The 24062-nt window shown below is 60.6% G+C and overlaps 2 protein-coding genes across 33 annotated transcripts in view; both read right to left on the bottom strand.

Annotated features, from left to right (window-relative positions):
• OBSCN (obscurin, cytoskeletal calmodulin and titin-interacting RhoGEF) overlaps nt 1-6052 on the bottom strand; it is a 137108-nt gene extending 131056 nt beyond the window's left edge. For 17 of the 30 annotated variants that reach the window (XM_032335097.1, XM_032335094.1, XM_032335088.1 and 14 more), the window contains exons 1-3: nt 5360-6050; nt 1339-2347; nt 190-459 (exon numbers count right to left, since the gene is read on the bottom strand). In XM_032335097.1, the coding sequence (XP_032190988.1) occupies nt 190-459; nt 1339-2320 (1252 nt within the window). In that variant the 5' untranslated portion in view covers nt 2321-2347; nt 5360-6050. Of the gene's footprint in view, nt 1-189; nt 460-1338; nt 2348-5359 lie in introns of all 30 variants that reach the window. The other 13 variants (XM_032335077.1, XM_032335080.1, XM_032335071.1 and 10 more) reach the window with 6 other exon arrangements.
• A 9602-nt stretch (nt 6053-15654) lies between these two features.
• Nucleotides 15655-20559, bottom strand: IBA57 (iron-sulfur cluster assembly factor IBA57). Of its 3 annotated transcripts, none has more exons than XM_032335104.1 (3): nt 20055-20559; nt 17062-17411; nt 15655-16816 (listed from the first exon to the last, which is right to left on the bottom strand). In XM_032335104.1, the coding sequence occupies exons 1-3, from the start codon at nt 20393-20395 to the stop codon at nt 16428-16430; spliced, it is 1080 nt and encodes a 359-aa protein (XP_032190995.1). In that variant the 5' UTR covers nt 20396-20559; the 3' UTR covers nt 15655-16427. The 3 variants fall into 3 exon arrangements, with proteins under 3 accessions (XP_032190995.1, XP_032190996.1, XP_032190997.1); XM_032335105.1 differs by having other exon boundaries at nt 17062-17408; nt 20055-20558; XM_032335106.1 differs by lacking the exon at nt 20055-20559 and adding an exon at nt 18038-18196 and having other exon boundaries at nt 17062-17408.
• Between the last annotated feature and the right edge of the window lie 3503 nt (nt 20560-24062).

A 24062-nucleotide genomic window follows, 5' to 3' on the forward strand; every position in this document is an offset into this window, starting at 1 on the left:
GCCCGCTGCCCCGTCCCCTGCCCTCCCCTCCTCCGAGCCCACCGTCGGTCCCTGCACTGCCCCAGCACGACCCCAGCAGCGCACCTGCCCCGCACCTCCTCCCGGCTCCTAACCCGCCAGCTGCCCCACTCCTCCTCCCCGCCCCGCCCCTTCCCACCTTCCCCCTCCATTCCCCGTGACCCCCCCCACCTTGCACCGCGAGCTCCGCCACCGTGCGGCTGCCCTCCGCTGTCTCGCAGATGTAGACGGCGTCGTCGTCGGCCGAGACGTTGCGCACCGTCAGCCGGCGCTCAGTGCCCTCCTCCTCGATGCCGTACTTGGCGCTGGCCCACAGCCGCGTCTCCTCCTTGTACCACGCGGCCTCCGTGGCCGGCAGCTCCACCTCGCACTGGAACGTGGCCGACTCTTTCTCCCGCACCTCCAGGTCCTGCAGCCGCTTTCTGAAGGGCACCGCGGGCTCTGCGGGGACAGGGCCCGTGAGCGGGGCAGGGGCTGCGGGTCTGGGCCGGAGAGAGTAGCGGGGAGAAGGTGGAGGAGGAGGGGTTGGGGGGCGGAGAGTGCGGTCAGGGCAGGGAGAGAGGCGGCGGTGCGAGAGGGAAGCAGGGTAGGTCAAGGACTCGGTTAGTCGGGTACGGGGCTGGCATGGGGGCAGAGGACCAGGACAGGAGTTGGGTGGGAAGGCAGGGGAGCAGCAGGGATGAGTCCAGGAAGGTAGGGAGATGTAAGGGGGCAGGGGTAAAGAGCCCCCTCCCCTTAGACAGAAGATGTCCGTAAACGAGGCACCTAAAGCCACAAAAAGTATCCCAGAGATGCTGCTCCCAGGCCGCAAAATCCGGTGGGATCCCGCTCCCACGAGCAGCGAGGCGGTAGGACCAGGGCCGGCTGCCGCTCAACCCCCTGAGCGCCGGCCGTGGGCCAAGCCCTGCTGCCCTGCGCACTTTCCCCTGTGCAGCTTCTGCAGGGACCTCCGAGGAACCGCGTCATTTCCTTTCTCCCCCAGTCTGCCCGGGAGACCCCCTAAGCATCCTGTGAGGGAGTGGAATGCCCGCCTCCCACCCCCACCCCACCACACCTCCCACCATCTCCCAGGAGGAGGGGGCGCTGAGGACAAAGCGCTTTGTTCCTCACTCATGTGACTCTCACAGACACAGTAGGACAGGCGGAGGGTCATCTGCTTCCCCCTCTTTCTGTGGCTCTGGGAACGCGGGAGCTGCCCAGGACTCTACCTCTGGATTCCACGACCGATTCCAGTGCAGGTGTAAAGGACAGGGGGAGGGAAGGTCGCTTCTTGGGCAGCGACCACGTGCTGGGGCTGTGCGCCCAGCACCCTGAGCTCACCTCGGACGACGACCAGCACGGAGCTGTAAGTCTGGCCCACCAGGTTGGACGCCGTGCAGGTGTAGAGGCCCCGGTCCGACTGTTTACAGAAGAGGATCTTGAGCACGAAGTTCTCCTGGGCGTCCTCGTACACCACGTGTCGCCGGCCCTCGACCACCAGTTGCCCATCCTTCTTCCACACGGTCTCTGGCTTTGGCTCCCCCGTCACGTAGCAGCTGAGGCGCGCGTGCTTGCCTTCAGTCACGGTGCATGTGCGCGTGCCAGAACCCGGTGGCGAGGCCGGGGCGCCGTCCGCGCGTATCGCCTCGCGCCGCCGCTTCAGGTGCGCCAGAAGCGCAGCAGTGGAGGCCCCGGGAGGGCCCGCCGCGTCCGCATCCGCCTCCACGGTGAGCGCCGCGTCGGCACTGGCAGCGCCCAGCGGGTTCTCGGCGCGCACCGTGTAGGTGCCGCCGTCCCAGGCCCGCGTTGCCTGGATGCACAGCGCGCTCGCCTCGCCACTGGCCTCCACGCGCACTCTGGGGGCGTCAGGCGAGCCCAAGCGCCGCCCGTCTTTGGCCCAGCTCACGGCCATAGGCGGCGAGCCGCGCACGCGACAGCGGAACGTGGCCTCGGCGCCCTCGCGCACGCGGATGGACGTGGGCCGCAGGAGAAAGTGGGGCACCTGCTCTGCGCAGGCGGCCTCAGCGTCCACCTGCAGGCCCACAGCCGCGAAGGCCTCACCGATGGCGTTGCGTGCGCGGCACACGTACTGTCCGCTGTCGCCCAGTGCCAGGTCTAAGATGGTGAGACGGTACAGGTCGCCGTCCTGGGCCAGGCGGAAGCGAGCACCCGCCTCTACGGGCTGCTGGTCCTTCTCCCAGCTCACCTGCGGCGTGGGGTTGCCCACGATCTGGCAGCTCAGCGTGGCGTCCTTGCCCACCGACACCATGAAGGCCTTGGGCCGGGTCAGGAATCGGGGTGCCCCACTGAATGAGTGATCCATGGTGGGGGTGGGGGCGGCAGGAGGGACCTAGGAGCGGGTTGGGGGAAGGTCATAGTGGGGATAAGACCCTGTACTGATTGAGTCCCGGACCTGCACCACACCACTCCCCCACACACGCGCCTCCGCCTCATCTCCCCTGCCCCCACAGCTAGGACTGTCCGAGGCACGGTGATACAGAAATTCAGATTTGCGGCTCCTTTCTCGGCATTTGAAGTCTGGTGCCACACCTCCCTCACAACAGGCTTTTCTATCCCTTCTTGTCCCCCCAGCTCTAACCCCATCCCCAATTCCAGGTCCAGTTGAGTACCTGTCCCAAACACACCAGCACCCTGGCTGGCCTTCCTCTCTGTTCACCAGCATCTCCCTACCTGGGGCCATGCTGTCCTCTCCACACAAACCTGCCTGTGTGTGTGTGTGTGTGTGTGTGTGTTCCCTACCCCCCAACTCCAGCTGCCTTCAAGGGACCAGTCCCCGTCCCCCACACACTGCTGCCTCTTGGATTCCGAGACTCCAATCTTCCTAAATGTCTTACCCACTGAGGAGGCGGCTCTCTGAACCTGGACGGGGCCTGGGCAGGGAGGCCTTCCCTGGGTGCCTGCTGCTGGCCTGTGCCTCTGACTGTGGTGCCCTGGAGGTCACAGATCCTCCATCCCAGGAGACTGCCCTCTGAGCCCTCTGCCCCATGTGCCCCTTTTTGTCCCCCGCCCCGACCTCCTCCCCATGATTCATCCTCCCAAGACACACTTCTGATTCTGGGTGCCGCAGCCGGGCTTGCCCCAGGCAGCACCCATGATGAAAGTCCAGTGTACTGGGCCGTCAGCACCCCTCCAGGGGTTCCCAGGTCCCCTCAACCCTGATGAGCAGGGAGATCGGAAATCTGGCTGCCAGATGGACCCCTTACAAGCTGCCCCCCACCCCGAGCCACCCACACCCCCTTGCTGTGTGCACCTGCTCCTCCCCCAGGGACAGCACATGGTCAGCTGTGAGGCCGGGGAGGACAGGCAGAGTCCCCTGTGAGGAACCACAGACGTCCAGGCTGAGATTAGCCAAGTTGACTGGCAGGGCCTGGTCACTCTACAGACTTTGTGTCCCTACTGGCTGGGGATCTTTGGGGACAGGGTTGGCACCCCCATAACAAAGGCTACCAGGGACTGGCTGGCCATCGGCACAGGTGGGTAAGGTGAAGCTGGGCCTAGCCTACCCTGCCCCACTTCTGTAAGAACAGCAGGCCCCCTGGCTCAGGGCTGGGCCCAAGCACCTCAACTCCCTCCCCACCCCAGGGCTGGGCTTCCAGCATGGGCTGCCCCTGGGGGACAAGTGGGGTGATGTTCTGGACCCTTGGGCTCCTGTCCTGTGATTCAGGGCCTAATCCCCCTTAATCCCCCTCGAGGAGGTGAGCCTGCACTAGTCTGCTGACTCACTGTGCAGTCAGCACCTCTGTCCCTTGCCCTCCCCCCGCCCCGCTAGCCCCGCTGGCCAAGCTCTGGGACTGGGAGGACATGGGCCAGCGGCCACCCGAGCCCCGCCTCCATGGACGCCCTCCTGGGCCTTAATGTCTCTCTGGGGAAGGGTTACTCTGACACCGGGTATCCAGAGGCCCTGAGCTCTGAGCTCCCTGGGCTCCCCTCCTGATTCCTGGTTGGCCTGCAGTTTCCTCCAAGGCAGGACACTCACTGCACCCTAACCCCCACCACTCCAGGTGCAGCTCTGGGAGCTAGGTGCTCTGAGCTCATGAACCAGCAGGGGCTGAGGGCCACCTCCACAGCTGGTAGCCTCTGGGGAACCAGGAGAACAGGGAAGGGACAAGGACTTCCCTTCACTACACGTGCTTGGGGAAAGCAGCCCAGGTCCTTGGCAGCTGACAGGCTGACCTCTGGCCTGGGAAGGATGGGCAGAGACCCCAAGATCTTCTCAGGCGCCAGGAATGGTGCTGATGTCTGGTCAAAGGCCCGTGTTCCCCACCTCAGTGCAGCAGACCCATGAGACCCTGGGGGCTCCCACAGGCTCAACCACTCCCAGACAGGCATCCCCACTGCTCCATAGGGCTGCAGTGCCCAAAATGCTGGCTCAAGGACTCCAGAGCCACACTCCTTCAGGCCGAGTTGAGGGACTCCTGCTGGGTTGGGACATGCAGAGGGGAGTGGGAGGCTTAGGAGGGGACACCTGGCTAGGACTTCAGCCTCAGCTCCCCAGGGAAGCCCCTTCCTCCCTCAGAGTGGACTCCTTGCTCCTTGGAGGCCCAACTTGTCACTGGCAGCAGCCTCCCTCCACATGGACACTATGACCTCCCCACCCCCACCATGACCACGAGAGGGTCATGCCTCTGGACCCTCGGAGTCCTGAGGGCTGACATGAGCCCTGCCTACAGCCTCCATCCTTGGTTTTCAAGAACTTGGCCAGTCTTGGGTCCTCCTCATGGGCCCAAGTGGGAATTGGCTTGCAGCCTGACTACAGAACCTTGGTCCCCTGGAGCCCCTGCTGCCCCTCTCCCCCACCTCATCCCCCCACCCCCCGGAGCCCCTGCTACCCCCCTCCCCCACCCCCATCCTTCCAGTAAAGACTTCCAGCGACAGCTCCTGGAGTCTGGACCCCTGGGCTGGCAGCCTCCCGAACTCCAGGGGAAATTCTTTCCTGGAGTCAGGTGTCAGTGCCCCTCTGGCTGTCCCCTCTGCTGAGCCAACAGGCCCAAAATAGCCCCAGCTGTCAGCAGCCATCCATCTCCGCAGAGCTGGGGGAAGGGCTGGCCAGACCCCTAGGCCTCCTTTGGAGCAGGGGGCCACAAAGGAGGAGGTGGATGCACGCCACAGCCCCCTGGTCTCCCACCCCCAGTGCTCTCTCCCCGCAAGAGGGGCTCAGCTCAGGCCACCACGGGGTCAGGGCCCGGATTCCAAAGTCCCAACCCTTGGAGTTACACAACCTGGCTAGACACCCCTCCCCAGGCCCCTCTCGACCCCAGTGCCCTGACCTTCAACTGAATAGCCCTGGGGGAGAGGGGCTAGGCCTAGAATGGCCCCCACCCTGCCTGATCAGCCTCCTCACCTGTCTCTACGGGAGGCTGGGAGCAGCACCCAGGCGTAGGGCACAGAAGATGGAACAGGGGCTGCTGGGTCTCACCTCCCTCCACGGGCCCAGGACTGACACGGCTCCCACCCAGCAGCCCACTCTCTGGCCGGTCCTCAGACTGGACGGGGACGAAAGGACAGGCAGACGCTGTCAGCTGGAGAAGGCTGGGCCCGCCCCCACCACCAGCCAGCCCAGCCCAGCTCCAAAATAGCCCGGGTGTCACTGCCTGCGATCTGGTTTCACCCCCCAGCCCCGGGAGGCAAAGGGCAGAGGCTCTGGGTGGCCAGGTGTGGGGGTGCAGGGGCAGCGATGACGTGGGTGGGGTAGGGACCCCACCTGGTGGTGACCCCTCCTCAGACTAGTATCCTGGAAGGATACTAGGCAGGAAGGAGCCCAGGAGACCCAGGACCACCCAGGGGGCACCCAAGACCACCTCAAAGGGACCTGGGGCCACCCAGAAAGGGACCTAGAATCAGCCAGAGGGACAGGGGGACCCAGAACTACCCAGAGGAGACCCAGACTGTCCAGAAGGGAGAGGGGGACTGGGGGCCAGCTAGAAAGTGACACAGAACCAGCCAGAGGGGAGAGGGGGACCGAGGAGCAATGGTCATCTGGAAGTCCTGAGCCTCTGGAAGGGGGTAAAGGCAGGCAGCCAGAAGCCAGCACAGGCGCCAGCACCAGCCCCAATCTGTCCCCACCACACACATGCCAAAGGCAGATTCTTTATCCCTGGTCCTTCAAGCAGCACCTAGCCTGGCTGGGTGTCCATGGCACCTTTAAATGGGAGTGGGGATCCCTGAGAAACCAGGCAGGGACCTTCCTGGCCATGGGCCAGGGGTGGGCAGGCAAGACAGTGGCCAGTGCTAAACATGCCCCCAGGAAGGCTGTCCCCAACTCCATCCCCATGGCCCTGCTGCAGGGACAAGCATGGACAAAATGCCAGGCCCATCTGGAGGACAAGTGGCCTCTGCCTGGTGGGGCCTAACCAGGACACAGAGAGTTTCCTGGGAAGGAGCTGACCCCCGCCCCCAGTGGCCCAGGTCTGAGACCCACCCTCACGGACCCCATCTGAGGGTGGGTACCAGGGCAAGACACCCAGCCAGGCCCCTGCACCCACTTGATGCAAGGACCTCTCTAGCTGGTGTGTCTACCTGCTGACCCCCACCACAGCATGTGTGAAAGCCAGGAGTCCAGAGCTCCCAGGGAGGGGGAAATGAGGGTAGGGAGAACGAGGACCCACCAGCCAGCAACGAGGGACTGCTTGGCATGCTCAGCCTCACCCCTGCCCCTGAGCCGGCACCCCTGTATGCAGTGGGGACTAAGGCTCTAAGCACAGACCAGATGCCCTGAGGTACCCAAGTCTCGGCTCAGACACCATAACAAAACCACAGACCAGGAGGCTCAAATAGACATTTATTTCTCAGGGTTCCAGAAGGTGCATTATGGAAAGAAGATGCTTGTAGGCCCCAGGACACTGGGATGTCCCTTCCCAGTGCAGACACAGCCCCACACTCAATATGGACCCATGGGCCAGAGGGCCAGCCCTATGGGTCCCTCCATCCGCCTCTATGGACACTGATGGGTCCATGGTAACTGGGGGTTAATCGCAACTACAGTGATCCCTTAACCGGCATTCATGTGACTCACTGGCCTCCAACTGGCCTCCTGCCCCCGGTCCTGTAACCCCCCCCAAGCTCACCCTCCTCCTCTGTCCTCCCTGTCCTGTGACCCTCCATAGCTCACCTTCCTCCACCTCTATCCTCCTCATTGTCCTGTGACCCTCCAAAGCTCACCCTCCACTTCCTCTGTCCTCCCCTAGTCCTGTGACCCTCCTCCTCCTCTGTCCTCCTCCCTGTCCTTTGACTCTCCATAGCTCACCCTCCTCCTCTGTCCTCCCCCACCCTCGCAGCGTCTTGTGACCCTCCATAGGTCACCCTCCTCTGCCCCGCAGCCCACAAGATGCTGTCAGCCCCCTCTCTCCCTGGGCTCGGAGTGGTCTGTCTGGGAGCCCCAAGCTCAGAGGACACCCCCCCCCCACCTGAGCCACTCTCCTCTAGCTGTGACACCCCACCCCCGCCCCCAGGAACAGGGCAGAGGCTGCAAACTCTGAGGCCTGGGAACCTTTCCTGCAGAGGGGAGTGCTTGTGACCTCTAGTGCTCTAGTATCGGAGGGGAGTGCTTCTTAAGTGGAGGTGGGGGGAACCAGTGCCCCCGCTCTCTGACTGTCCCAGAGGGAAGCCACAGGCACGCTCCTGGGGGAAGGCCAGCATGCTCAGTCTCCCTTCCAGGTCTTCCCTCCAAAGACCTCGTGGATGGCCCCCAGGGACAGTGTCTGCAGTTGGCAGTAGAGGGACCGTGGCTCAGGGTGGCCATGGTTTGCTTGTTTCCACAACTGATGGTGTCTCACCTTTCTCCTGAATGCAAGACCAATGGCTGTGAGACCACAGCCTGCACAGATCCGGGAACAAAACGGGAATGTTAATGGGGAGAAAGGTGAATTCCACATAAGGTCTGGAGTTTGGGTTTGAAAGAACATAGAAGGGGTTAAAACTACTTGTTGTGCTGGTGGTGGGGGTGCTTGGGAAGGGGGTGGGGGTGGACACAAAGGGGAAAGGTTGGAAGAAGCTGGCCCAGTGGGAGGCCTGCAAGTTGGGGGAGCAGGAGGGTTCACACTCATGCCCTTGCCATTGATGAGAAGCATTAGAAAGAACCTCTGTGCCCATCGATGCCACACAGACAGAGAAATGATGGCATCCTGGGGCAGATCAGGCTATACAGCCTCATTCTTAAAATGAGGGGGAATTGTATCCACAAACAACTCTTAAAAAGACGATGTCAGTCAGTGAAGTAAGGGATCAAGTGGAAACCACACTGTGAAGCGGGGCTCCCGCTCCCTGCACCTCTGCTGGCTCCTGGTGCCCCCACCACTTGCTCGTGGCCAAGCCTGCAAGCCAGGAGCTGAGAGCAAGGCCCAAAGGTCAGGCAGGGGAAAGGGACCCACAGCCAGGAGGTGAGGGGCCCCCATGGGACAGAGGGAGCAAAGGGAGATCCCGGGGCAGCAATTGGCCACATGACTGCACACAGGGACCAGTGAGACACAGGAACACAGACCGGACGGGGGTCTATCCACGCTGACAGCACGGATGGCCATGGCTCCCCCACAGGTCACAGAGACCCCACGGACATGGTCCATGCACACATACTACCACAGAACCACCAGGAACACAGACCCCCACAGGCCGACTCCAGAGCTGCTACAATGTAACATCTGGAATGTCAAATTTCCAACGCAAGCCCAAGACATGCCAAGACCAGGAGGGAAGCTACTGCAGCTGTGTCCACTGCTCTGAGAACCGCGGGAGATGTGTCATGCCAGTGTGTCCTCGCACAGAGAATAGCAATAAAAAGAAGGATCAGAAAATCCAACAGGCAGCAGGAGGGCTCAGGGGCAGCCGTCTGGGCGGCAGAGGGAACCCATGAGCTAGAAGACAGGGGCACAAAGTATGCACTGCAAACACCCAAGCAAGTCCAGGATGAGGGCCACATGGGATGGCACGGAGCCACCAGACACATGTGAAGATAACGGCTGCTCGAGGGCACAGGTGGATTCATTGGGGGCTCACTGTGCCCCGGAGACAGGCCACTCTGGGGCACAAAGGGCATGTTCTTGGCGTCAACCATCCCTTCTCTCACCAAAACAGCGTTTTGGCCAAATGGTATCTTAAAAAGTGCTGAATCAGGGGTGCCTGGGTGACTTAGGGCATTACGTGTGTCCCTTCCACTCAGATCCATGATCTTGGGGTCCCCGGAGTCGAGCCCGGCATCCGCCTCCTGCTCAGCAGGAAGTCTGCTTCTCCTTCTGCCCCTCCCGCTGCTCATGTTTGTTCCATGTCAAATAAATACAATCTTTTTAAAAATCATGGTTGCAGAACACCAGACTAAATGCAACATGCTTGAGATTCATCATTACTCAGCGTAGTAACTACTTTCAAAACAGGATTCCTCTTCCAGCCTCCACCCCAGCCATTCCAGACCACCTGCTGGAGATGACTGCAGTGCAGTGGGAGCTCTCATCAACCCAGAAGGTTTTCTCATGGCATCCCACAGGAATCCAGCTGCGGTGACCCCCTCGAGTGGAAACTCAAGACTGATCCCACAATCTGACACAGTGTTCCAGGGAGCGACTCTGGTTCAGCATCTTAACAAAAGAAATGCAAGGATTATGGCGATCTAGGCTGCATCCACTCAGACAAATGCTGGAGAATGCAGGTGAAGGTCTTTTTGGCCCAGAGTCTTGGCCAAATCTTTGGAAAACCTTGTTGACGTGTCTGAGGAAAACGAGCCCCCAGGCACCCTGGTTCCAGGGCAAGCAGCACCTTGTGTGAACCCCCCCACCGCCCCACCGGTTCCATGCTCACGGTTTAAAATTAGAGTGCACAGGGTCTGGGAGTCACCATGGAGCAGGGAGCCACCTCCCCCCCAACAGCTGCCTTCCCTCCCTGAAGGGCTAAGATTAGGGCTGCACAGATTCCTAGAGTAGAAATGAAGGGCCACAATTAACCGGGTGACTTAATTCAGCAATCTGGCCCTTCTATGGTGGTCAAAAAGGGGCCTTCTCACGGCCAGGGCTTTGCTAGTGACCCGGTCACTCAGATCAGTCACTGCCTTGTGGGCCTTTCCAAAGAACTTCAAGACCCATACTTGCTGTCTCCTGGGCATCATGTTCTGAGAGTCAGTCCATGCAAAATCCCATCATGGTGTTTTGTCCCAGGACTGAAGGAAGTTATTTGCAGGGCACAGCACACAGCAGGGGGCCTCCACAGGGCTGTTCCTGGGCCTTCAATGGCAAGAGCCAGTGGAGTCAGGAGGCCAGAGAACACTGTCCAAGCCAGAAACGGGCCCTGCTTCCTAACCACTGCCTCTGAGATGTGCCAGCAGCTTATCAGGAAGCGATGGTGATGAAGACAGTGGCTCAGGGGTGAGGCAGGACAGGCCAGGGAGGGGAGGGGAGAACAGAGGACCATAGAACAGAACAGAAAGCCAGGAAACCAGAACCACCAGCTGTCCTCTGAAACACACTCTGCACCTGTCATGGGATGAATGGTGCCCCCAGAAAAAGAGGCGTCAAAGTCCTCACCCCCAGAATCACAGGACCTTAGAGAGAGGCAGGGTCTTTGCAGATGCAACTGAGTTTAGAGGAGGTCAGCAGGATGGGCCCAGACCCAAGAACTGGCAACCCCATATAGAGGGAAGGGGACCTCAAGACACTCTGGCAGAGGCGGTCCTGGGAAGACAGAGCCACAGACCAACTGCCTGCGCACCAGGCTCTGCAGGAAGCAGGAAGCTTCTGCCCCGAGCCTCGGAAGGGAGCATGTGCCCCCCCACACACCTGGACGGTGGGGGACGACCTCCTGGTGCCTTAGGCCACCGACTGGTACCAGTTTATTCCATGGCCTGAGGACACTACTACAAGGCTGATCACACACGGAATTACGACGGGCCACCTCAGCTCTGGAGATGTGCCCAACAGAATCGAGCTGTCCCACAAGGAACCCGTGGCCAAGTGCTCACGGCAGCATGGTCCCCACATGTCCTTGGGCTGAGGAACGGCCCAAGGATGTGGTCTCTCCTCAGAGCTGAGCCCACATGCCCTTCAGCTGAGGAACAGCACAAGGACATAGCCCCAAGGACCACAGGTCTAGACCCAGAAAACCAGACCCTTGGTGGCAGCACCCGGACACAAGTTCAGGCCGCATCCTGTGTGATTTCATCCCTGCCAGGATCCAAACCTGGGGAAGCCCGAGACAGAACGGAAAACTGGGGCGGGGGGGCGGGGCGCCACAGGCAGTGGGGGGGCAGAGGTGGGCACCAGTGGGCATGGGCTTCCTGCTGGCGGGGGGGCTGCCGGGGGATGCCGGCCCAACAATGGAAATGTACTAAATGCCATGAAACCGTACACTTTATAGTGGCTGATTCTCCATTCCCGACATGTGCACGTGATATGAATGTAATACTGCACGTCCGTTATATCTCAATATAAAGTTAAAAGTAGAAAGCTACAATGGGTATTGTTATGTGAACCTTACTTCAGCGAAATAATCAAGCTGAGATGAATTTAAAAACCGAACTTAAGGGCGCCTGGGTGGCTCAGTGGGTTAAGCCGCTGCCTTCGGCTCAGGTCATGATCTCAGGGTCCTGGGATCGAGTCCCGTATCGGGCTCTCTGCTCAGCGGGGAGCCTGCTTCCTCCTCTCTCTCTCTGCCTGCCTCTCTGCCTACTTGTGATCTCTGTCTGTCAAATAAATAAATAAAATCTTTAAAAAAAAAAAAAAAAAAAAAAGAACTTAAAAAATGAAAACAGGGGCACCTGGGTGGCTTAGTGGGTTAAGCCTCTGCCTTCTGCTCAGGTCATGATCTCAGGGTCCTAGGATCGAGCCCCACATCGGGTTCCCTGCTCAGCAGAAAGCCTGCCTCCCCCCTCTCTTCCTGCCTCTCTGCCTGCTTGTAATCTCTCTGTCTCTGTCAAATAAATAAATAAAATCTAAAAAAAAAAAAAAATGAAAACAGGAGCATCTGGGTGGTTAAGCATCCCACTCTCGATTTAGGCTCAGGTCATGATCTCAGGGTTGTGAGATAGATCCCCGCCTTGGGCTACACACTCAGCAGGGAGCTGGCTTCAGATTCCCATTCCCTCTGCCTCTCCCACTGCATTCTCTCTCTGTCTAAAACAAATACAGTAATCTTTAAAAAATCAAAACAAAAACTTTCAGAAGAAAAATCAAGACCATATGGACACAGACATCTTACGTAAAACCCAGAACAGCAATCCTGAAAGAGAAAGAAACTAACCTCACCACACTGAAATTTGTAGTGGCTACCCCAGAAAAGATACCAAAAGAACACTGTGGAAATGATGCCCACCCCACTCATGCTGTTCAGGAAGTCTTACACGTGTACTCGTCAACACAAGGACATTCAAGGTACCACGTGGTAGCAAAAAATGGTCAACATGCTCAGCAGCCAAGGAAGAATCAAATACATCAGGACACGGTCGCAGGAACAATGGGCAGGTCCTGTCCTCAGCCCTTCCCGTGGGAAGACAGCGGTACTAGGGTTCTCTACAGAGAAGGAACCACCATGATGCCCATACACATACACCTAGTTCAGCAAGTCCAAGGACAGGAGAAAACTGATGTCCCAGGTCAGGCAGTCGGACAGTACAAGATCCCTCTTCCTCCACCTGTCTATGCAGGCATTCACCTGATTCAGTGAGGCCCAGCCACATCAGGAGGGCCATTTGCTTCATGCAGCCCCCTAGTCCATCGTTAACCTGATCCAGAAATGCCCTCGGAGACACCCCCAGTGTTGCACCAAATGTCTGGACTCCCCATGGTCCAGGCAAACTGACATATAAAAGCAGCCATCACAACACCTGTGTCCAGGGTGGAAATGTGAGTCACAGAATACAGAAGGCAGTCTCCTGTCAGACTGGAAAAGAGCAGCACAACACGAGATGTGTGGGTACAGATGTAGGAACGTAGTATCTACACCCATAAAGGCACATTGGCCGAACCAGGGGACTTCCAGGAGGCGGGAAAGGACATGGGCTTTACACTGTGTTTCTGTGCTGTTAAATTGAATTTAATAGGCACTCATCCCAACTGCAGCAAAAAAATAAATAAATAAATAACAGTGATACAACTTGGGGAGGAAAGACAAGCCAGTGTGCTTGGCCTTGATACAGGACCCCATGAGGGGACCTCCCTGGCAAGGCAGCTCCCAGCATGGGTCACTGGGTGTAACAAGTAAAGGACCTGAATGGGCAGGTATGCAGGCAGAAATCTGAGGAACTCAGCCGAGTTGCTATGCCAGGAAGGCCAAAGCCAGGAGGAGACAGGGGCACCCAAACTGGTGTTTCATGTTCCAACTCTGAGGAGCAGGGAGCTTGGCTCATAGGGCAAAGGAAACCAGTGACAACAGAAAAGCTCCCCCCACTGCCCCCTGCACACTGCAGGAGGCTGGAGCTGGGCAGCATCAGGGGGAGGGCCACAGTGAGGGCCATGGTGAGAGTAATGGTGAGGATGAAGGGGAGAACCAGGGGGTGGGCCAAGGGGAGAAACATGGTAGAAGCCACAGAGAGAGTCAAGGTGAGGACGACAGTGAAGGCCATGAGGCAGGACAAGCTGGGCAAGGGCAGGAGTGGCCTCACAGCAGCTGTGCAGCCAGGCCTGTGGTCAGGCATCCCCTTCACCACCTACTCTCCCACCTGCCTCCAGAGCTGTTTCTTCCCGAGAAATCCCAATTAGAGCTCAGGCATAAGAAGCTGGTCAGAGCAGGTGTTTCAGCACCGTGGCTCTCACCATGGGGCCGCCATACTCCATGGGCCCCGAAGGCCCTTTGAGAGACCCAGCAATCAGAGCCCATCTGCATGTTACACATGCTTCACTTCTGTTGCTTCGTGCTGAGAACAGCTGTGTTGTGGGATGCTGGGGGTTACAGAGGTTTGCACCCTGGACCAAATGCCACTCCCTTCCGGGTATCATGTGCGTTGTTGGTTTTGGAGAACACAGGTTTCCGGGAAAAACACATGAGCAACAGCCCTGAAGACTCACGGTTCACCAGCCAGCAGCCAGTGGTACGTGTGGAAGAAATATCCCCAGAGTCACCCACGTACATGGGTGTTTTTTTTATTTTATTTTATGATTTTACTTAATGGTAAGTAAGTGCACACAAGCAGGGAGAGTGGCAAGGAGGAGGGGGAAGCAGGTCCCCTCTAAGGAGGAGCCCAACGTGGGACTCGATCCCAGGACCCCAAGATCATGCCCGAAACCAAAGTCAGACTCTTAACTGATAGAGCCACCCAGGCACCTCCACATATGTGTGCTTTCCAATGCACCCACATACACACATAGGCTGGCTAAAACACTCAATCCTGATCTCACCCCAGAGACATGATCCCACCAACCAGCTCAGAGCAGAGAAGCAGAAAGGACAAAATCTCTCCCCAGAGACAGGATCCCACCCAGCAGTCCAGAGCAGAGGAGCAGAAAGTACCAGATCTCTCCCCAGAGACAGGATTCCACCCACCAGCTCAGAGCAAAGAAGTGTGGAGAGCTCCATGAGGTTCTCATGTCAAGCAGGAGTCTGGATCCAGTAATGACACAGCAGTTGAGGGGACTACAGCTTCCAGATTATCTCTGGGACCAGAGTTATCTGTGCCCCCAACCCAAATGATAAAGAGTAGAGCCAGAGGAGGGCTGCGGGGGCCCAGGACTAAGTAACTCCTTTTAAAGGGGAGGGTTTTGGCAGAGAACCGTTGGACTCTTCAGACTCATGACCCCTCTATGTCTGACCACATAGAAAGCAGCTGCCCCCAAGGGCTCTGCACCTTCAATCCCCCAGTAGAACCCACATCCTTCCCTGCTTGAACAGCCGCAGCAGGAAGTGCCAAGAGCTGACCCGGACAAGAGGCCTTGTCTTCACTGCGCCCAGACTGACTTCACGTTTGCTTTGCAACCATCCTGTCCCCTCTGTTATCTTGTTCGTCGTGTGGTCTGTCTTCTGTCCCGCTCTGCGTGCCAAGTCACCCATTGAACGGTCAGGGAGCCTGCTTTGTAACTGTTATTAACTCTCCGTTATGATCAAATACAACTGTCATCGTGGAAAGACTCAGCTAGTGTGAGCACCTTCCCAGTATCCTCATGACAGGCAGAAAGCCTCCATCTCTCTTGAGAATGCTCAGTGGGTTGGGGACAGTGTCCTCAAGAAACCGTGCTGGATATCCACACGTGCAGAGTGGACTGGAAGCTTTCTCACACCATCCACAAAGATTAACCCAAAAGAGATCAAAGGAGCAAGTGTAAGGTCCCCAGAAGAAAACACAGGGAACATTTCCCCAGGCAGTGGTTCCGGCCACAACTGGACATGACACCCAAGCACAAAGGACAAATCCTGTCAGGAGGGGGTCTCCATGGAATGACAAACTTCTGACTAAGAAGCGAAACCACTGATAAGGTGAAAGGACAGCCCAAAATGAAAAAAAATATTTGCAAACCACAAAGCTGATACAAAGGGGCAGCAGAGTCGAGGGGCCCAGGGTGGCCAGGCCTCCCCCAAACTGCCCCTTGCCATCGGCCCCAGACCCAGTGCCTCCCAGCCATCCCAGCCTGAGTCTCTTCCTAGGACTCTGCTGTTGCCTTCCATCTGCCACGCTCCACCCAGAACCATGTCCCATGACCTTCCGCCCAAAATGAAGCCAGAGTTGCAAATGGGCTGCTTCTGGGTCACACTTTAATAGCCACACCAGGGTGTTAAGAGGGACACCCCGTGACCGTGAGATTCACATTGCACGGGACCATGGAAGTCAGTGGTTTAAAAAGGGAAAAAAGTTAGCTCATCTTGTGCAGACACGGCCACATCCCAAAACAGCAGCACATAAATTATGCAGACAGAAGCTCCTTTCCGCACCCTGAGCAGCTCAGGGTAAGAGGGGTATGCTGCTGAGACCATGGTGCACAGGTGGAGCGCCCCACAGCCTGCACACAGCACGGCATGTCCCACAGCCCACCTGTCCTTTCAACCAACACTTGATGGAGGGGTGCAGGCAGCCCAGGGGCAAGGCTCTGGACCATCCTTGTCCCAGGCTGATGGCGAATGCCCCCCAAACCCACAGAGCCGGGGTCTTGTCCACCCTCGTCTGGCAGAAGCTGCAACTCAGCTCAGCCTGGAAGCAGGTACAGGCCTGCTCTCCTCAGCCTCAGGCCATGGGATAGCTCCTGCCCTCCCCTCTCAGTGCCTCCCCCCCACCCCCAGCCACAGAGCCACCAGAGAGGACAGCCCAAGCTGGGCATCAGACCCTCTGAGAAGCATAGAGGGCAAGGAGCACTACCCCGATGCCCACAGTCATGGGGGCCCACTACTCTGGGGGGCCTCCAGAGGGGGGTGCATTAACGGGACCACCATGGGCAGTGGGGGCCAACCAAAGGTGGGGCCCTCCATGACCCCTGGCAGCTCCAGAACCCACAGAAGCCAGGGGATTTCCAGTGCTACTTGGCTGTGGGCCACCAGTCTGGCACGGATGCAGTTAAGGCCACCCGGCCACTCTCAGAGGTCCTGATGTGGAGAGGGCCCTTGATTTTCTCTGACCGCAGCAGGGCCAGGCCCACGTCTCCCTGGCCGGCCCTGTACTTGCCGGCTGCCTGCCCCGACTCAGTGAGCACCAAGGACCCAGGGGTGATGCCACCTGCTGGGAGAGGGCCCAACAGCCGCACCGGGAAGAGCCGCTTGCGGATGACACCCATGTGGTGGGTGCGCGCTGTCAGCTCCTGGCCAATGTAGCAGCCCTTGCTAAAGCTGACACCATTCATGAAAGCCAGGTTGGACTCCAGGGGCAGGGCCACTCCTGGAGGCAGGTCATGGATGCCTTCGGGAACGCCTGTGGAGTGGGAGGGAAGCAGCTCCCTGAGAACTGGGGGCTGGGGGTGGCCCTCCTGAGCCCCGCTGCCCACAGGGCCCACTCTCTGTACCCTACCGTCTGGCACGGGTCGGGGGCTTGGGAGGAGTGACCAGCTAGCGCTGGAGGAGAGGAGCCCTCACCACGGACCTCCCAGGGCAGGAGCCCACCACACCATGAGCCCTGCCGCTCCCCGCGCCCACCGCGTCCCAGTCCCACGCTCATACCGTGCTGGTACCGGTGCCGGTGATAGTCCCGGAGGTCTCCCAGCTGGCCGCCGGACACCAGGGCCAGGCCCTTATCCTGGGTGAGAAGACGCCAGCCCATGCAGCAGGTCCGGGGGTCGCGAGCGAGGATGGTGGTCCTCTCGGCTGGCTCCCGCAGTAGCACAGCCCCGTAGGACTCCACTGGGGTGCAGGGCAGCACCGACCACACGCATAGCTCCGGGCATGGCTCCACAATGACCTTCCGCCGGATCTTGTACAGCCCCAGATGCGTCTGCAGGGCGCCCAACACCGCGCGGTCGCACTCCAGGAGGAACGTGGGCACCTCGCTACAATCACATTCTGGGAGTCTGCTGGCAGAGACAGGGGCTCCTGAAGGAGGGCCGGGTACATGGCCACAGACCTCCGCTGACCGCCCGGGACGGCTGCGCTGTCCTTCCCAACCCAGGGTACTGGCAGAACTCGTGCGTGCCCAAGGGGCAGACGACGTAAGGGGTGAGACGGCATGGGTCGGCCAGGGGTGGGGTGGTGAGCAAGTCCCGGGAATGGGGGGCATGGTACTGTGCGCCCTCACAGTGAGATGGAAAGCCACCAGCAGCCTGACAGCCAGGACCTGCCTTCTCTAGCTCCACAGAGGCCACAGGTCTCAGGTGCTGGCACTCAGACTTCAAGAGGGTCAGAAGCTTGGGGAGCTGGGAGGACAGCACACACATCAGGGACAAGGGGGTGTGTGGTAAGGCCACTCTCTCCCCGTGCTCACCCCCTGCCGCCCCCTCCACCCCCACTTCCCCCAGGTGAACTCTGGAGGGCCCAGGAATACCCTAACCCCCACTCTGGGCAGCCATGCCCCCCGAAGGGACCCTGGAACCCCATGACCAGTGTGGGAACCAGGTGGGACAGTTGGGGTGCTTATGGGCAGATGAGCCCAGAGGAGAGCCTACCGCAGGGGACCTTAGGGCAGATGACTCGACCCAAGTACCTAGTTGGGATCCTGGTTGTAGAGAATGATGAAACAAGGACATACAGCCCCGTGGAAACTAAGACAGGGAGTGGGTAAGACCATCCAGGAGTGTGTGTGAGAGGCCATCGACTAGTACAGACCCCACTAGCTGATGTCCTGGCCCCTCCCCGAGACCCCACCAGCTAATGTCCCAGACACCCCAGACCCCACCAGCTGATGTCCCAGACCCCTCTCCCAGACCCCACAAGCTGATGTCCTAGATCCCTCCCCCAGACCTCACCAGCTGGACAGGTCCCCCCCAGACCCCAGACAGGACAGCGTTAAGTGCTGCCCTGGAGAAACCAGTCACCCTCAGAGGAAGGAGCTGCAGGGGCTGGCTTGCTGCCCCACCTCTGGGGACTCAGCCTACAATGTACACCTTGTCTAACCTCATCCCCATAAGCAGGAGCCACGGGTCCACAGTGATACGGGTGGACTGAGCCAAAGGGAATCAAGGTGTGCGAGCCCAATTCCACACCACTTCCTTTGTTTGACTCTGCTGAGATGACCACCCCTCAGAGAGGTGGGGAGGAGCGGCTGGCCAAGTTCCTGGGGCTGAGAAGGGCAGGTGTGCTGCACAGGGGGAGGAGGGGACCCCATGGTGACAGAAGATAACACGGGCCCACACGTATTACCAAGTCACAAACATCTGCACACACGCAGACGCACACGCAAGCACATGGAGCCTGGACGAACCTGCATGCACTCTGCAGTGACCCATGTCCCACACAATCGTCACCCCAGATCACAGGAGGCAACACAATGCGTGTGGAACTGGGGGAAGGGTACTGGGGTCATGGGCACACGTCCTTCCACACTTGTCCAAGCCCACAGCACGGCACACCATGGAGAGTGAACCCCCGCGGAAAGGAGGTCTCCAGCTGATGGAGCGTCAATGCGGGTCCATCAGCTGGGGGGCAACGCAGACCCAAGGATGGCTACATGCCTACAGGAGGCCCCCCCTCCCCTCCAACCTAGGGGAGCCAAAAACTGCTCCAAAAAGTAAAGTCCACTTCAAATGGAAAACAACAGAGCCACCCCTGAGACAAGGTGCTGTCTCCAGGAAGCCAGAACAAGGAGCCCTGCGGAAGGAACAAGGCCACTGACACCAAAAATTCCAGAGAGCACCAAGCAGAGGGGCGCTGGGCTTCCAGGGAAGTGGCCCTCTCCCCGGGACACACCCCTGAGAGAGACGCAGATAGGTAGCAGGGGACCGAACAAGAGGGCTAGCTGGGACAAATGCACCTGGCTCCTCACCTCCTCCCTTGGAAAAAGGCCACCAACTCTGGGGCCATCCCCCGGCAGCACTGCAAACCTCCCACCACTGCTTTCCCAAGCAGGGCTAAGCCCAAGTAGTCACTCTGAAGGTGCGCTCCTGGAGACCCAAGTGCGAGCAGCCGGCCCGCCCCTGGGTGCCAGTTCTGACAGCCTCCCACCGATGCCCCCCCAGCCCTCAGTTAGGCCTCCCCCGCGGGAGGAGGGCCTCCCGCCCCAGGTGTGCTTCCCCCGGGTGCCCCCTCCCACCCTCAGGTGCCCTCCCGCCTTCAGGTGCGCTCCCCACCCCGCGGGAGCCTCTCCCACCCTCAAGTGCCTCTCTCACCCTCAGGAGTCCTCCTCCCGGACGCCGCCCCACTCTCAGGTGGCCTCCCCCCAAGGGACCCCTCCCACCCGCAGGTGTGCTCCCCCGGGGACCCTTCCCACCCTCAGGTTCCCCTCCCACCCTCAGGGGTACTCGCCCCCCCCGGACTACTCTCCCACCCGCAGGTGTACTCCCCCAACGCCCCTCAGGTAGCCTCCCCTCCGGCATCCCTCCCACCGCAGGTGTCTGCCCCTGGATGCCCTCCACGACACCCGTGCCCCGCTCCGGGCGGCTTTCCCCGGCCTCCGGGAGCCCCCGCCTAGATGCCCGGCTTAGGGACACTCCTAGACCTGCACCCTCCCGGAGCAGCCGGTCCCTCTGTGGGACGACCCCCGCCCGCGCCGCTGCTGCGCTCACCGGTAAACGAGGACGTCGTACAGCGTGCGGCCCTGGACGTTGAGGAAGTGGGCGTAGCCCGCCCGCGCTGGGGGCGGGGTCGCGCCGTCCGCAGGACCCGGAAGCGGCAGTTCATTGGTCAGCAGCCCCAGGAGGAAAGGCGCGGAGTCGGGCCCGCGCACGCGCAGCAAGGAGCGCTCGCCTAGCGGGAAGCAGGCCCAAGCCGCGCCGTCCGTGGGGTCGTCGCCGTGACGGCCCAAGCCGTGGACCAGGCGACGCCTCGGGGTCGCGCGCAGCCGCCATTGCCAGGCCGGGCCGCTGCGTCCCGGAACCGCGCCCCGAAGCAGGGCCGCAGCCGCCATCTTGGGAAGGAGTGAGGCGGCGTGACGGGGCGGCCGGGGCGGCCGGGTGGGTGGGCGCCACAGCGGCCCCTGGCGGCGGGCGGGTGGACGCGGGGGAAGGGGCTGAGCGGGACGAGGCTTGTGCCGGGGAGAAGCGGAGACAAAGCGTGTGGAGCGAAACTTGCGTCTGAGGGCGGGGCGGAGCGTGCGGGGCGGGACCTGTGCCCGGGGCGGGACGTGCGGGGCGGGACTTCTGTGTGGGGCGGGACCTGTGTGGGGCGTGGTGCGGCACGCGGGGCGGTATATGTGTCTGGGGCGGGGCGCGTGGGGCAGGACCTGTGTCTGGGGTGGGGCGTGCATGTGTGGGTCTGTGCGGGAGAGGAGCACGGACGGGGCGGGGCTTGTGTCTGGTTGCGGGGCCTGGATGGGGCGTGGGGGCGGTACTTGGGTCGGGGGCAGGGCGGAGCGTGTGCCGTGGGACTTGTGTCTGCGGGCAGGGTTTCTGCCAGGGAGGGGCGGGAACGGAGCGCGTGAGGCGGGACTTGTTGCGAGGGGCGGGACTTGTTGCGGGGGGCGGGGCTTGCGTCTGGCCGCGGGGACGGAGCGGGTGGGGCAGGGCCTGGAGCTGTCCGTCAGCGTTCCGCCCCACCCCCTGGCTGCTCCGGGTCCGGGCACCTGCGCTGATTCCCGCACTACCCCTGCTGTGGGAGCAGAGTCCCCGCTGGCGTTACCGTGGGGAGCCATCCCCATCCTTTCATACAGACACCGTCAGCCCCGTGGAGCTCATTCACGTCGTGGGCAGCCAAAACTGGTGACCTTCCTGCCCGCGGCCAGCCCTGGAAACCCCCACTCCCTCCCCCGGCGGGGAACCGGACTCGCGGACGGAATCATGCCGTGTGCGTGCTTCTGTGACTGGCTGGCGCCGTGAGCGTGTCAGGTGCTCCTCCTAAAGGGTGGGTAGGGTTCTGTTGTGTGGACATAGCGCCGTTTTTGCAGCCGTTTCCTCATGGTGCACATTTTGTCGCTCCACTCCTTGGCTGTGGTGAATGTTGCTCCCACGTGTGTGCGCATCTCTTGGAGACCCTGGGCGCAGCCCCTGGGGTGTGGTGTGCAGGAACCACGCTGCTGGGGTCCTCTGGTCTTGCTCTGTCCTTCCCCTCTGACTAGGGTCAATGTGTGCTTGGGGGGAGGGCGCCACACACCAGCTGGGGGGCGCTCAGCTCTGACCCGGTCCACACGCAGTCAGGGTCGGACCCATGTGGGTCTGCGTCATGACCCCGCGGAGTCAGCATCATGACCCCCACGGAGTCCCCGTCACGCCCCACCTCGTGGAGTCAGCGTCCCGCCCCCCGTGGAGTCCATCCCCCCCAGCGGAGTCCCCGTCACCCCCCACCCGACGCGGAGTCTCCGTCACGCCCACGCAGAGGGAGACCGCTTCATCCCGCACGCGGTCACAGTTCAGGCCCACACACCACCGCACCGCAGACCCCAATCACAAGTCTTGGGCCCCCACGCACTCTGACCCTCGCGACAGAACCGAGGTCCCCACGGTCCCTCAGCGGGTTCCATGCACGTGCGGAGCGGCTCACGGGGTTCAGGGAAACATGCTCCTTCCTGCATTAACCCCTTTATTGTGGTAAGACTCGACTCAGAAGTAGCCAATGGAGGACACACTGGGGGCAAGGCCCTGGGGCAGGGGCCTGGGGCTTCCCCGTCCTTTGGTCCTTACCGGTGTCCCTCTCCCTACATCTGACCTGGTCTCCAGAAGTTCTCCAAGCCTGGCCTTGTGGGGTTTATGGGGGCTTTGTCCATGGGCCCGATGGATTCAGTTCTAGGCCGTTGGTGGGGGGTGATGGATCCCACCTCTGGCTCTCTCCCCCCTCCCTAGGTTAGGGGGTGGGACTGACACTTCACACCTTGGGGTCAAGGTTTGGTCCCCTGGCCACCAGCCCCCACCCTGAGGGGCTTTCCAAAATCACCTCATTATGCAACAGAAGCTGCCTTCATGGTTCTCAGCACTGAGAACTCCAAGGATTTTAGGGCCTCTGTGCCGGGAACCTGGGCCATGCTTCTTGTTAGTAATCCCACTGTCACTGGTGTATAGAGCCCAAGTGGCATTGCCAGGTTGTATGGTGATTCCGTGTCTAACTTTTCAAGGACTCACCACACCATTCCCTCGGTGTGTCAGTTATCAGTTGCCTGTGTAACAGGAGCCGCAGACTGGGGCCTAACAACTCCCGTCTCCAGACGCAGACTTCCGGGTCTCCAGCGTCCCAGAACAGGGTAGGTTTCTGGTGAGGTCCCTCTCTGTGGCACGCAGGCAGTGCATTCTTGTCTTTGGTGTCCCTTCTCCTGTGTTCCGCCTCCCCGACCTCCACCACCTCTCTGACCTCATGGAACCCTGACTCCCTCCCCGGGGCCCATCTCCGGACAGTCCCACGGGGAGGTTAGAGATTCTGCACGAGGATGCTGGCAGCGCATATCTGTACCCAGGCAGAGCTTTGGAACTCCATTTCCCCCATCAGCCGCTGTCTCTGGACCATGCTCCGCTTTGTGGTGTGCTCTGAGACACAGCCCTGTCTCTGAGTCCCACCTGCGCTCCCCAGAACCACAGCCAGGTTAGCCACAAATTCCCACAGGCCCTCCCTACCCTTCAGGCAGCCTGTGCTCGCTGCCCCCTGCCCCTCCACTCCTGGTCCACCTGAGTGAGCCCCTGTAACAGCGCTGTGGGCATGTACGGCCTGGCTCTTCCGTGTGGTGCCATCTGACCTCACCTGACCTGCCATACCACCCATGGGTCACTGCAAACCCATGTGTGCACTCCAGACCCACAGCCTGCCAAACACCACCCCCCCCAGCTCCCCAGGGCCCCGCCGTTCCATGTCATCACATGGCCTCCCCTCCCCACACCTGCATCCAGAAGGTGGAGCTGCCATGTGTCACCAGGCCCCCCTGCAGCGTGTCCCCTGGGGTTAGCCGGGAGGTGTCCTCAGGACTGAATGCTGAGGGCACCCCTTGGGGAAAACTCTGGCTGGTGCAGCCTCGTGCACCCTGAGCCCCCCCACCCCCATGAAGGGGCTGTGGCCTTCCACCTGTGGTCTAAACACTGGCCACAGACGCCAGGCTGACCCCCGCCCCAGCCTGCTTCGGAGGCGCTGGAGAACCCGCTGATTGGTCTGGTTTCCTATGTCTGGACACTCATCCCCAGGGCCCAGACAACACAGGTGCCTCACACCAGCCGCCGTCCAGGCCATCTCCACAGGAAGGGCTTGTTGGCACACAGTCCCCACACCTCAGGACAGCCTTACCCGGGGCCCTGCACCCGCCCATCCCTCGGCATATCTAGCTACCCCGGCACTCCCCAACCCTCCTCGAGGCCATGCTGCCCCAAACCTGAGAGGTGCCTGGTCCTTCTGGGCTGGTGGGCATGCTAGGGGCACGGAGAAGCCCCCTCAGGGCCTCCCAGGCTCTTGGTGTCCCTCCTGGCTGGCATCCTGGCTGTGATCTGCCAGTCCTGGTATGCGACTCCCCTGGCTGCTTGCCCTTGGTGGAGAAGGTCTTCCTCTGCCGGCCTGGCATTCCACAGGTGACCCGGCACCCCCCTACCAGCCCAGGAGGACCAGGGAGGAAGCAGCCAGGACGACACAGACTGGGGGTCACGTTCCTCCAGCCTCACCTCAGCCTGGCC

The sequence above is a fragment of the Mustela erminea genome, chromosome 3 (assembly GCF_009829155.1).
Source record: "Mustela erminea isolate mMusErm1 chromosome 3, mMusErm1.Pri, whole genome shotgun sequence".
Classification (NCBI taxonomy): Eukaryota; Metazoa; Chordata; class Mammalia; order Carnivora; family Mustelidae; genus Mustela; species Mustela erminea.